At 36.5% G+C, this 14212-nt stretch overlaps 1 protein-coding gene across 3 annotated transcripts in view; it reads left to right on the top strand.

Annotated features, from left to right (window-relative positions):
• PIK3C2A (phosphatidylinositol-4-phosphate 3-kinase catalytic subunit type 2 alpha) overlaps positions 1 to 14212 on the top strand; it is a 77482-nt gene that overhangs the window by 28705 nt on the left and 34565 nt on the right. For 2 of the 3 annotated variants that reach the window (XM_050898198.1, XM_050898199.1), the window contains 3 exons: positions 4423 to 5597; positions 11439 to 11539; positions 13249 to 13406. In XM_050898198.1, the coding sequence (XP_050754155.1) occupies positions 4488 to 5597; positions 11439 to 11539; positions 13249 to 13406 (1369 nt within the window). In that variant the 5' untranslated portion in view covers positions 4423 to 4487. Of the gene's footprint in view, positions 1 to 4146; positions 4190 to 4422; positions 5598 to 11438; positions 11540 to 13248; positions 13407 to 14212 lie in introns of all 3 variants that reach the window. The other variant, XM_050898200.1, reaches the window with a different exon arrangement.

Here is a 14212-nt window from a genome sequence, read left to right as displayed (position 1 = left end):
AGTCTTTGTCCTGGTAGAGATGTAATATCCTGTATCGATTCTCCCGAAGTTTCTTACCAAAAACCTGTAAATTCCTCATTAGAAAAAAATTTCTTCATGATTCAATTTTATGTATTTGCTAGATTACTGCATATGTAAATATATTTTGGGGTTTTTATGTAAGCCTCTGTAAGTGAAAATCTGATTTGAAATTAATTTCCATTCCATGTAGAGGCTTTGATTTGAAGGAGATGGTCGAATATCTTGCTATTTCTTGGTTCTTGATATTAATAAAGTTTTGTTGTTGCAATTTTTTTTTAACAGAGCATTTTACTCCTTTGAAATAATGAATAATGAGCAATACTCAAATAAAATTACGTAGCAATACACAGGTACTTGACTGAGCAAATTAACTTTAGACTCTAAACACATTTATTAAAAATTGCCACCAAGGAAGTGTTGCTCTTGGGGAAACTCTGCTAGACTGGAGCCAAAGAAGGAGGTCTGCAGACTCATGTCTGATCACATCTGGTCGAATACTTAAAGAAAATATTGCTTAAAGTTAACTAAGTCTCACTGTAAGAGACAGATTACCTTTTGTCAAGGCTGTAGATGAATCGGGTGGTTGAGATTTTCAGACCTGCTTTTAAATGAAGCAGGCAGTATTGGTGAGTTACTGCTAGGGCAGTGTAAATATGGGGACTTCATGTAAAGTATGAATGTGTCCATTTAATTTCAAATTTAGGGGATAAATAAGTGGTATAGGAGATTGTTTTATCACTTTCAAATTTCTGTTATAATCCCTTCAGTTGATTCTAGTTTCTTTTCTTAATTAAAAAAAGAAGCATTTGACCCATTCTTTAAGTGTTTGGAAAGAGTTGTGCTCTTGAAGGTGAACAGATTGACAGTTGAAAACTGATTATTACTGTTACTTAAAATAGCGTGCAGCAGTTGAGAAGAGAACAATCCTGACTTTAAGGATTACTTCTAGGTCTTCTGATGACTTCCAGTTGTTGCAAACTTGGTATGGTCAGTAATGGTTCAGGTATCTGGTTTTCCTGTTTCTGGGATTTGAATTGAAATATATTCTTCTGAGCGTTTGAGAGGAGTTCCCTGCTGATAGATGGTCCAAATGGAATTTGCCCTTCTCTTTGTAAATGTTGGAGAAGTTTAAATTCTGCTCGCTCTCCGCCTTTGAACTTAGATGGCTACAAAGTCAGAAGTTCAAAGTGAAGCTAAACTTATGTGAAAATGTTAACTGATGCGGTGTAGTTAGCATTTAAAACAAGGTCTATCTTTATTTTAATCATGCTTACGCCTAGGGAGCTTTTCTTCTGATGTTTTATCATGTGAATTTGCTGCTTAGAACTGGCATGCAGTATAAAGTTTTGCTAAAACTATTGCAAATTTGTCAGATTTTTAAATCAGTTTTTAACTTCAAACTGTTTGAAAACTGCAGTCTGCTTATAAAATTTGACGGAAATTTATACACTGATTTGATTTTAGAAGTTTCCCAAGGACAGAACTTAAATATAGTGACCAAATTAAGTGTATGTATGCTGATGAGACTGTCTTGCAAATATAAAAATAAAATTCAACTTTTCAGATAACCACTAATATTAATAATATTCTTCTGTCTTGAATACTAGAAGTCACTGGATTTGTCAGTGCAAGTGTGCAATCATACAGTGACAAAAATACAGCACTGTAATGTGAAATAGTAAAATAAACAAGCAACTATTGAGTGATTGGGATTCTCTAGATGTTACAAATGAATGTGCTGCAGTTGCTGTGCACCATGTTTCTTAGTGCTAAGGAATGTATGTTTATCTGCAGTCGTGACTTTGTGGAACAGTGACTTCTTGTGAGTAGGAGACTGCTTGGCGAGTACGGAGATCAAAGCTGTCAATTTCAGCAGAAAAATAAGGCTTCCTACTTTTTTAAGGAGCCAGAGTTGTTATATATAGTTACTTTGAAGACCATATAATCTTGATACGTTTTCCTTCAGAAAAATCACTTGCTGCTGTAATTATCAAGCAGCATCAGAATGCATTGATAATCTTCTTCAAAGTTGTAGCCCAAATAGTTCTGAATAGTCTCAGAAAGTATGATCCTATCTTAGTTTTTTGAATAAAATTCAGGAAAAAAATCCTGCTGCTATTTAGAAACCTTAGGCAACAGCAAGGCTGTGAAAACTGCACTTACCTCATGCTGCTGCTTCTTGGAAAAGCCAAGTAGGAATTATTGAGAGGACTTCATAAGTCATGGTGTTCTTGCATCTGAAAATATGATATAGCAATTTTAACCAGCCATAATTAATAAAGAGATTAAAGCCTGCTTGGATATCTATGCAGTCTGAGCAGTTGGTGTAAAGTATATTAGACTTCTCATTAGGGTGTTATCTGTGGCTACTAGCCACAGATGGCTTAGACCATCTGCAAAATGCTCACTACATCTTTAGGAGGAGGTTGAGAATGACTGTCCTGTGAACAGGAGGATAGTAAATAACCGAATGGCACTGAAGGCCACAGCTGTGCTGTAAATGGGACCAGGGACCTGCTCTGTCTATATAGGAACCCAGCAAAGAAGTTTGGGGTTTGGGTTTTTTTTAATCCATTCCCTGATCGGCTTCAACACTCAACTGTGCAAATAGGCAGTAGACAGGACAGGACTTCTTCCTAAAGCAAAAATTGTGGCTTTAATCAGTGTCAAACTCTGCAGCTTAATATCTTGTATGGAAAAGGATCTGGTGTCTGCTTTTTTCTGTAGACTTCATCTGTGTTGAATATAATTATCTCGTGGAATGGATACATACTAGTAACCTCCAAAGCTCTTGCTTAAGACTTTATTCCCCAGGACTCTAGTTGGTGGTTTTCAGGGTTTTATAATTTTGTTAGTCTGTCACTGTTTTAGTCCTTCTGAAGAGACCCACTTTCATTTAAATCTTGTCTTGGTACCTGTAACATCAGTTCTGGTTTAGTCTTGCTTTGTGAAGGGTTTCACCTGAATTTATGTTTTCAGACTTAGTTGAAATGTATAGAACCTCTTATAAAAATGTCTGTACTTCACAATATAAGCCACTGAAACGAAGTAGATAAAACAAAAGCTTGGCCAGAGGCTTAAAGAATTTAAAGAATCTGTTAGAAATCTGTTAAGAATCTTGCTGTCTGTGTGGCGAGTCCACAGAAGTAGAGTCTGTTTAAAGCACATATCTCTGGTCAGATTCAAGGAGGAAGAAAAAAACCAAAAACCCCCTTCTAATGGGTATGAATAGCAAGGGAACATAAAGACAGACTTTTGCGTTATCTACATTATTTGCTGCAGAGAACTCTTTTAATTTGTAGATTGTTGCATGACTTGAACCCATGACGATTTACATCTAAAGGGCTCATCTAGTTCAGAGAAACTGTGTTTTAATGAGGATTGCTGTTTATGTAACCCTCCTAGCAGAAACTCATTATTCATTATTTTTATCTTGCTTCTTCATATGCATACTAGCTGTTGCTGGAAGACATTTTATCTCCTGAACTCAACTTTAACCTGGCTGTGTGTAAAAGCTGTAGAATAAAGTAGAAATAATATTGAAAAATAACGTAGTTCTTGTGGTAATCTCTTGTAAGATTATTTTAATAAAGAGGCATAGATATTGTGGTGAATACGGGAAGTTGTATAATAGTACTGAGCACAAGATTGGAACTGGGGCAATGTAAGATGTCATTTTCTTGGTGGTGGCCTTAAGCAAAAGTGACCTTTCAGAGCTTCTTCCCTTACCTAGTAATGAATGACACTTCCTTTAAGGCACTGTTAAAGGGATTACTTAATGAGCAGCTGTACTTAATAGCTTATTTTGCTTGTCCAAGAAACAGCATTTCATAAGCATTATTTTTCTTAAGAGGGTAAAGTACAATGATGTTTTCCAAAGGAAGGGAGGTTCTTCAGCATCATTATGACCATCATAATCATGGTACAGCAGTTTGATAGGTCTATCGTTTTTGTAATATATTGAAGTAAACTGGAAGTCCTCTTGATAATGTGCTTTATCAGTGCTAGATATTTGTATAGTCTTTAGAATGATTTCTGCTTCTCAGACTGAACCTGGCTAAGTGTGCAGAATTGCTCAAATCTGAAAACAGTTATGCACCTGAATGTAGCTTTTCTGTGTCCTAGGTTTAGTGGTGCACAAAGGAACCAAGTACTTATCTACCTACTGGTAAGTATTAGTAAGAAAAATAAATGGGTCTCCCATAATTCAAAGGCTGTGAATTTAATTGTGTGGCTTCTCTCTTTAAGTTTGACCCACCCCCAAAAAATCGGTCTCTTAAAATTTTAATGTCCTGGGTTTCTGAAGGACATATGCAACCTTCTCAGTTGGTGATGTGTGACTTAGTAGTTCTCCACATATGATTTCTTTTATGCGTTTCTAATGTTTAATTTCCTTTTCAGATCTGCTAAATCTATTCCGAAGCCAAGGGTGGACAACCAGTACACGGGAAGTGTTGCTTCTTTAAATGGACACCTGCTCTTGCGGTATGGCCCAGATATCCAGTAGCAATGGATTTAAACAGCGCTCATCACTTTCTTTGGCAACCACAAGGCCAAAAGATGTGGACAAAGAGGAGGCATTGCAGATGGAAGCTGAGGCATTAGCTAAGATGCAGAAAGAAAGAGGTGTAGCTGGTAATAAACAAACTTTTCATTCTTTAAGCAGCACGAGACAAAAAGCACAGACTCATAACAAACAGGACCATGATCTCATGGTGTTTCCAGAGTCTGATGCCAAGAGCATGGAAGATAAACTGAGTACCATTGACATAGAGAAGCTTACTCATGCTGAACTAGAGAAACTGCTGCTGGATGACAGTTTTGAATCTAGTAAAGTATCTACATTACCAGTAAGTCCTATTTTGAGCCCATCTATGTCTTCGCAATTTTATCTGGGGCCTATGGGTCAGAGAAGACAGTGGACGCCTGGGATACCAGCACCTGTGACATGCACTTTACCTCCTATTTACCCCTCAGCTTCCTACACAAAACAGGCTGGTGTATTTCAGAATGGATTCCATCCAAGTATGTCGTCCTATCGCTCTAGAGAACCTATTTATCTTGGTCTTCCAAGACAGTCACAATACATTTCATACCCATTGGCAGCTACTACACCTTTCCATCCACAAGGAAGCCTACCTATATATCCTCCAGTACTTACACCAGAAATGGCAAAAGTATTTGACAAAATTGCAAGCACCTCAGAATTCCTGAAAAATGGGAAGTCAAGCACAAACTTAGAAATGACTGCTATAAAGTCTGCAGTTTCTAACCTACCAGCCTCGGAAAGTTGCAGGGATGTTAGTAAATTTGATTGGCTAGATTTGGATCCCCTAAGTAAACCAAAAGTGGATAGTGCGGAGACTTTAAATAAGGCAGAGAATGATGGAGAGAGGGCTTCAAGTATGACTGCTGAAGATCCATGGGATGCTGTGCTGTTAGAAGAAAAGCTGTTAGTAACTTGTCATCTGGAAAGAAAAGTTAATGGGAAATCTTCTGGAGCAACAGTTACAAGGAGCCAGTCCTTAAACATGCGAACAACTCAACTTGCAAAGTTACAGGGCCAAACATCACAGGTATGTGAATCAGTATGTTTAAATTGCAGTGTAATAGTAAAGATTAATCACAGTATTTAAAGACACTTTAAGGTCTGGATTTGTTTGTTAAATATTACTTGGCTTGAGCAGTGCCCAAATAATGTGATGTTACTAGCATATGTATGTATTAGTGATATTCAGAAAATTGAATGTTACTACTGAACTAAATCCCAAAATAACTCTGGCCTTGTGTAATCTTTCCACATTTACTGAGGAAATTGCTGTTTTTCAACACACTACAAAAAGAAATGGAAATAATCTTTAGAACAATTAAGTATTTAAATCATATTGATAAATATTCAAATTAATGAGCAATTCACATGATACTACAAAATAAAAAGATGACGAGTTAGACACTGAAAGCTTCATCTTGAGCAGCCTTTATCTCAGATTTTGAAAAAAAAAACATTTTTTGCCTTATATTTGAACCTGTCAGCTTCCCCCCCCCAAAAAAAAAGGTAGAATAGAAAGGTGGCATAGTCAAAACTCTTTTCTGCTCTCCCAGTATCACTTGCAGTCTTTCACAGGACCACTATAATTCTCTTTCATAGGTAGAAAGCTCTCCTTCTGTGCAGGAATGCTAGAGAGATCGTAATGGAACCTTTTGGTTATACTGTCCTGGAAGGTGGGATGCCTGTTGGGTCAGAAACCCTGTACTTCTGTTCTGGAAGAAGGAAAACCATCTTTGTGTGATGTTACTTTTATCAGGCAGGGCAAAAGGGTGATTTCTGCTCTAGGATCAGGATCACTTTCATCAAACTTGCAAGACAAAAATGTCAATGGAGGCTTTAGTTATGACACTCATCTTTTTGGATGTTGAGCACGTGCAGTTTGTATCAAAACTAAACTGTACTGTAGATGATCAATGCTGTAGCAATCTCATCTGGTTGATTATGCCCCCATAAGTGCATCCTGCTCTTTTCCAGATCCAGTAAATGACTGTAGATTATTTAACTTTTCCTATCTTTTAAAATTCTTTCTGTGATAATTCCATCATAAAACAAGAAATTATGTTTTAAAATATTAGTCACCTCACTAGAAAGTGAATATGAATACTTCTGGGGTTTTGTTTTGGTTTTGGTAGAGAGAGTACAAAGACTGAAGGAGAAGTTTTCAGTGGAAAAGTCAACACCCTGGCAAGGGTGGTAATGGCAGGAAAAATCGTATTTGTAGAAACTGGTTAGAGGGGGGGGAGTAAAAGATTTGTTTGCCTTGGAGACTTTGGATTGCAGCTGTTCTGAATCTTAGGTATTGTCTTTCTAGGTGTTTTAATAGGCTAGGGACATGCCATAAGAAACAACTGTTATCAGTCAAGGGTTTTTCCAAATTGCTCCTTAATTCTTCCCTCCCCCCCGAGCTGGGGGAGTTTTTTTCTCAGAAAAAGGAGTATTTACTAGACTTTGGCTTAAAGGGCTGTCTAAATTTCCATGGAAGTGAAATTTTTGGCCCCTCATTTGAAGGATTTCCTGTTTTTTCTGGGCTAGTTGTTGGTATTCTGGCAAAAGTTTAATAGGTGGCCAGTGGAGAAGGACCAAAAAAAACCCCTAAATCCCCCAAAACCCCTTTACTTCTGTTTTTAAGGGATCACATTTTTAACATTACATGTGTGAAGATCTTGGGTCTAACTTCTTCCCCCCCCCCGATATGTGAGCTTAGTTATTTCCTAGTGTTTGGAGAGACATGTAAGTTTGGGCTTTACAGCAGTTTGCTGCTTCAGTTTGTCATGTTATCTAGTGATGTATTTGTCAGTTTTCCAGTGATGTTTGGTTGGTTGTAATGTAACTATTGGCTGGAATAGCTAGACTGTAGTGGATCAGTGCTTCTGAGGTGTTGTCTGTAGAAAGTAATATTTGACTGTTGCTGAATGAAATCTGTTTTTATAAATTCCAGTTTTTTTCAAGAGTGCAGGATTTAAAAGGGTCTTTCCTGTTCATCGGGTCCAATCCCATGCTCTTTGCAGGTCACGTGTTAACTGATTCATAAAATGCTCAAGATCTGCTTTCACATGTGGTCTTTTCCTCCTGCTACTTTTGATTTAAAGGCTGTTCCAGACCCTCACTGTACTCATCTGTCATCTGATTTTCAGCAGAAATGCATTCATAACCAGCTCTTAGCAAACGTTCTTAACAAGATGGAACAGCAGGTATTTAAGATAAAGAACCATTTTGACGTTTACCTCAACATGTTATAAGACACAGTGACTTTCTGTCAGCTTTCTTTGCAAGCTCTGTGTGATAGCTTCTCTTTTCTGTCACCTTTTTTTTTTTTTTGAAGATGGCTTATGACAATTTTAGTACTCTACGTTAGAGCACAGTGTACCATGTGCCTTGTACAGTGCCATGAATAAACCATCCTTACAGGTAGGGGCATCCTGCTTGATACACTTCTATTGCATTGGCTTTATTCATGATGGCATCACAACAGCACATACTGATCCTGTAGTCAATTAATGTATCAGATTTTCTTAAGCCACCATCTTTTTCAAACAGGTTCTTAGTTTATAGCAGACTCCTGCAGTGAAAGCCCAATTGTGAAGGTTTGAGATTTACTTTCCACTTGTGTTCCTCCAGTCTGTAGTTAACTAGTTTTGGCATAATACTCCAGTTCTAGTCTGTATTATAAAGTTACCTGATACAAGACCGTAAATTATCAGCAGGGTTATTTCTGCTGCTTGTGCTGAGTTATTAAAACAGATAATAAATAGATTTAAAGACAAGTCTCTCAAATGGATGTCCTTTCAACATAACCTGTGGCTTTTGCTTTGTCTTTTGCCCATCCTGTGCTACTACTTTATTTTCTAGTTTAAATAACTTTCTGTCTGGTATAGTAGGAAGCTGAGTTATGTAGCCTCTATTTTTGGCAGTTCTCTTGTATTTTATCCCATTTACCTCCAGGTATATATTTCCTTCAAAGTATATTCTGAAGTCTTGCATCCTAACTAGTCTGGATCATTTTTTTCCCCTGAATAACTCAGTCTCACTGCCCCTTTAAACAAAACTATTAGTAAAAATTTCTAGTCATATATTTTGATTCTATCGTATTATATTTAATCCCTTGAATCAATAGATTGCTTTGAGTTTTGCTTCATATTTGATGAAGTAGCTATGTATTCAGTATTCCCCTTTAAATACTTCAGTGTTTGTCACTCTCCTTTCTGAAAGCAGAGGCAAAATAAAATTTTGTCCTATTTTAGGTGTTGTCTTCTCTACCTTTCCTCTCCACGGAGCTGAAGAGTCTTGTGGCTTTATATACTCGTGGGATTTAATTTAACTTGACTTTTGGTAATTTACTGGGTTTTGGGTTTGTTTTTTATTAAGAGCAGTTGTATTTGCAGACCACTTCCATTTTTGCAGGCTGTACTGATATGAACTATTTATCTAGTTTGGCCTGAAGTCCTTTCTTACAAGTTATTTCCTGTTTGACTGATAGCTTCTGCACCTCTTAGATTTGCTCATCTGGAAGTTAAAGAAATTCAAATCCTACTTGTTGCTCAAAACCCTAATCATCTGAATCCAGTGGATTTTAAATAGATTTCTTAGTCTGTCAAAGCTTGTCCTCCTGAAATTATCTTCCAAAAAGTGATCAAACATTAGTATTGAAATTCAACTAAAAAAGCAAGGAGGTATTTAATGTTCTTAATTTTCCACCAGGAGGTAATTTCCAGCAATACATATTTGTAATAACATTAGGTTTCTCTCCTTAGCCAAATGTGACCCTGAGGTCAACTATGAGTAACCAAATAAACCTTTTTTTTTTTCTTTGCTCATTACATTAGAATTTATTGTTTACCCTGGCTAAGCTTGCATGTGTACAAATGCCTTGTAGTTCCCTAAACTTCTTTGAACTTAACAGCAGAATAACCTGCAAATTTTGCTGTAAAGAATTCAAAAGTGTCACGTAGTGGCATAAAGTGGGAATGTTGCATCACTGGTGTGACTTGATTTTAAGTAATCCACTTGTGTAGTGCTTTTATACTGTGCTTAGGGTTGCGAAGTGCTTTGAGTACTTATTTGTAGTATTACTGAACTTCTTTAAAAAGAGTTCCTAAATAGAGAAAATTTAACATTTGTATAGCCAGCTTCTTGATTTGAAATGATTGAGTTTCGTGTGGAGTGCTGACCAGCAGTTAGTTGAAGGTGTTTACCTTTCACTTGGTATGTTAACTTCTTGTTTCCTTGTCTGATTTTTTTTGTTTTGTTATTGTGTAATTGCTTAAAGAATACATGTACTAGATACAATTGCACAGGTTTGTCAGCAGGTCTTGTGCAGTTGCCCGGAAGTATCTTTATGTGATAGAACTTGTCTGAGATGTTAGAATAGAAGAACCTTTTTAAATTTAAGGTATTATACATGCTCCTGAATCTCATTCCAGGTTTTGTGGCTTTATAGCTTCCTGCTCTAATCAATTCCCATGGTATGGCTAATCCTCAATTATGTAGAATTTATCCTTTTGAACTGATCAGTGTTCATTAAACCAATATTTTAGCTGAAATAACTAGGTTTAAATGCAATTCAAGTGGCAATTATGGGTTCCGTATATTATCCCTTCTAAGTTTATGCTATACTGCTTAAACAAGCTGATTTGAGCAAAAAAAAGTGCTAAAAGGAAAAGACCTGACAGTCCCTAGCTCTGCATGTTACAGATTTGACCCCTTTTCTGAGACAGTCTAATTTGACTACTGTCTGATATGCTCTAATGAAATTAGATGCTCAGCTAACTTTGTGAGCTAATAATAAATAACCCACATACTAGTTAAGTGGTTAATCACTGTTTCAAATATGAATAAATTGTGATTTTCAGAAAAACTAGTGCATTCTGCTTTTTTTCTGGACTCCTGGGTGGATTAAAGGTTTCTATAAGCATTGTAAAAGCTCTGGATGTAAAATGTAACTGGTCAGAAGGCTTTATCCTCTGTGTGCAATGACCCTGGGTTGGACATGAGCAAACTCTTCAAGATCAACTTATTCCAGGAAGTATCTGGCTGGAGTTTCTTGAGTGCTTCAGGCTAGCGGTGGCTGTTAGACTACAGACAATTGAGTTCCACCTCAACCCCACTGGTTGTTCCAGCTGCTCTCTGCATTTTGCTTGCATTAGCATTTGTATGGCTTTATTGTGAATTAGATCAGAAACAGATACAGATTAAAAACTGCTGCAGTTTTTTGTTTGTGGGTTTTTTTTAAGTTTATTAGACTTTGTTGTTTGAAACTGCAGTTCTCTTTTGCCTATTGTTTTTTTAGATTGGATACTTCAAAGATCATGGTTTGCATTCTTGGGAGCTGGCAGGTGCATATGGCATAAGGGATTAAAACAGCAATAATTTGATACCATGAGATTAGTTCTGAGTTTAGTGTTCTGAATGCTACTTCCTTCCAGTGTACAATTTATCTGTCCTGCTTTATAGAAAAAGGTAATCATGGGCAGAACTGATGTGTAATGGTTCTTTCTGGGACTATACTGAAGGATGAATTGCAGAAGTGGAGGAAAAAACATTTGTCTGTCTGTCTCCTCTGGTTCAGCACAATCTAGCCAAATTCTAATGCAACAGATCACTGCTGAGAGCTCAGGAACTGTTATGCTTGCAACTTAATCTTAACTGATAATGATGCTGTCAAATAAATTACCTTCTGTAAAGGAGTCACTGGTCCAGTGAATCTTTACTTTTCAACTTAATAATGATATACACTTTTCTCCTTATAGCAGTAGATGTAAAACTAATAGTAAACCTCAGACTCCTGAAAATCTATCATCTACACATGGCTTTGGTGGCTATAGGAATATGTTTGCAGCTATTTAAATACTGTATTATCTTTGAGTTGCAGAAAGACAATGGGACCACTGGCATGCTGACAGAAAACGTGCTTCTCCAAGAAGTTGAAGGGCAGAATCAAGAACTGTCAGCTTTTTCTCAAGCGGTTATGAAGTAAGAAATTACTGAACACAAATTAGCTTTCAGAAGGAAAAAAAAAAGCTAAATAACTCATTTTCAGTTAGGTTGACAGGGCTAGTCCTACATTTTTTGCTTGATGGGGTGGATTTCAGTATGTGTCCTTTTCCCTTTTCTTATCCCAGTTTTTCCTGTTGGTTTTTTTTTTTTTTCAAGAATGCAATGGAATTGGTAAGGTGTTCAGTACTGAGGTTTTTGGATTATCATATGTCCTCTTTATTCTTTTGGTCCTCTGATTTTCCTCTCACTTTTTTCCTTGTTTTTATAATACTTTTTTATCCTCAGACTATTTTTCTGTATTTCTATATATCTGTATCTCCTATCTATTTTTAATACAATTTCTTTTGAAAGAATTTGAAGTCTTTTTTTCTTAGGTGATGCACCTCACTAAATCCTGTCACTAAGGTTATGTCTAACCCTTGAATGCTCTCACTTTTATTGCTTCCACAACTGGAATTCTGTAACAAATAAAACCTTCAAACTTGTTCCTGCTTTGATCAGATGGTGAAGTTTCTTAAAGGTCATATCAAAGAAGATGGGACTTGATAGCCCAGAATGCTCTTTTTTTTTTTTTTTTTTGCTTACTGCCACAATTTAATGAGAGAGATTTTTTTTTTCCTTCTTCCTAGAGAAGACAAACTAGGAGTCTTGCCTTTTTTTCCTCTCAAGATCAAAATCTGAGAAATAGTGGGGGAAATAGATCTCTGAATCTGAAGGATAACAGCTACTTTTTAAAACAGCAATGTTTATGAAATGAAAAGCCAACTCCATAAAACCAATGAGAAGTCATATACCTGTGAAACTTACTGATGAACAACATTAAGACAGAGCTCCATAAAATAGGCTTGTTGTGGCAGTTTCTAGTTAAATCTAATTGTTGCCCTTTTTTTCAAGACCCAGTGCTTAAAATGCTGATGGACTTTTGACTGGACAGCCCTTGCTAGAGGGATTCCTTTTTTTTTTTTTCCATTCATGCTATTATCAGGAATCAAGATGGTGAAATAGATGACTGTTATAGATGAGTCCTGTTCTTAATCTCCTATAATGCTACTTTAATGTTGGCAGAAGGTTAAGGTTAAATTATTTTATCTATGTTAAATAGCAGAAAAAAAAAAAGCAGCTATCAAAGTACTGTCTATTCATTAGTAGGTGAATGTTTTATACTGTTTGTGTCCTAAATAAAAGCCTTTCCCTTAATTTAGGCCTCTCTCTCAACTTCCACAACTTGGAATAACTACCTTCTGCATAGTATCTAAGTTCAGATTAGACTTCCAAAAATTGAAACATGTAAAGAGTTTTGTGGTCTTTTGTACATAAAAGAAATTACTCTTTTTTAAACTCATTTTTAGCAAATTCTATGGATTAGCTTTTTAAAAACTATTTTACAGCTTCTACAGAAGCTAGATATGTCCTGTAAGCATTGACCTATTAAATATTTTAAGCTATATGGGAAACCTGCCTAATTATAAGCTAGGGGTTTTTTTCCACATCTAACTACTACTTGTATAATTATTGTGGGCAGTGTTCTGTTGAGAGAAGAAAAATTAAACGGTGTTTTGTACATACAATTTAGGTAAAGAGCAAAAGTAGTCTTTACTGGTCTGGCTTGTGGTTATTACCATGTTATTTTGCTTTAGTATTAGACTTATCCATTGCAATGTTTCATAAATCTTCTCTACTTTCAGATTGAGGACCAAATTTCCTTATGCTAATCAGCAAACAAATCCAGGCTTTGTGCTGAGTCCAGTCATGCTGCAAAGAAATATAAGTGGGGAGAGTGCCAGTGTCAAGGTTTCTATAGAAATCGAAGAATTCCAGCAACCAGTAACTTTTACGTGTGATGGTATGTTTCTGCTTTTTAAATTGGAGTTTGCTTGTAAGACTTAGAATGGTGGGTTAAGACTGTACACTCAGTCTAGGCCAATGGCTTTCAGTTTTTGTAATCCCTGGGTCTCAGGTGCGTGGATTGCTTGTGGGGAATGTGGAAAAGGTCACTGAAGAAAGAAGCTAATTCTGGGTCAGTGCCTCCACCAGAAAATATCTGGAAGCTGACAAAGTGAAACTTTTTTTTTTTTAAAAAGGAAAGCCAAGCAAACCAGAAGCACTAATTTATCCACAGCTGGGAATGTTAAAACAGTTTTTCAAGAGTTTGACCTACTTTATGGCAATTGAGGGGACAACGACTGAGATTCTTAACTTTTAATTTAATTTTTTATTTCAACACTCTAACATGTTTAAATAAACTCTGGCAGGCTATCTAAAAAATCAGACAAATTGCTGTTGGGAAATAAGAATAAATACTGAAATTATCTATTTCTTGACTTCAATATATGCTTGTGAACACAAACACTAATACTGTCACGATGTGACAGTTGGCCCAGTTTTGTGGGTAACCAGGAGTATTAGTTTGGGGTGGAACTTTTAGGTTTGCCTTGTTCTTGTACATAAATTCATATTCTCTGTGCAGTCAAAACTGCACAGCATGTTTGTATTAAAGGCAGTAACTCTGGATGCTGTCAACTTCTGGCAGTTCTTGGTGATAAAATAACTGATAATAAATTACCTCGGGAGCAACTTACTTTTTAGCCTCTATACTGCTGTAGTCTCTTAGGCCTTGTGACGGTTCCCCTTCCGAGACCATGTCACCTG

The sequence above is a fragment of the Gymnogyps californianus genome, chromosome 5 (genome assembly GCF_018139145.2).
Source record: "Gymnogyps californianus isolate 813 chromosome 5, ASM1813914v2, whole genome shotgun sequence".
NCBI lineage: Eukaryota > Metazoa > Chordata > Aves > Accipitriformes > Cathartidae > Gymnogyps > Gymnogyps californianus.
Note: the sequence above shows the minus strand (reverse complement) of the source record. Positions and strands in the feature narration are given on the sequence as shown.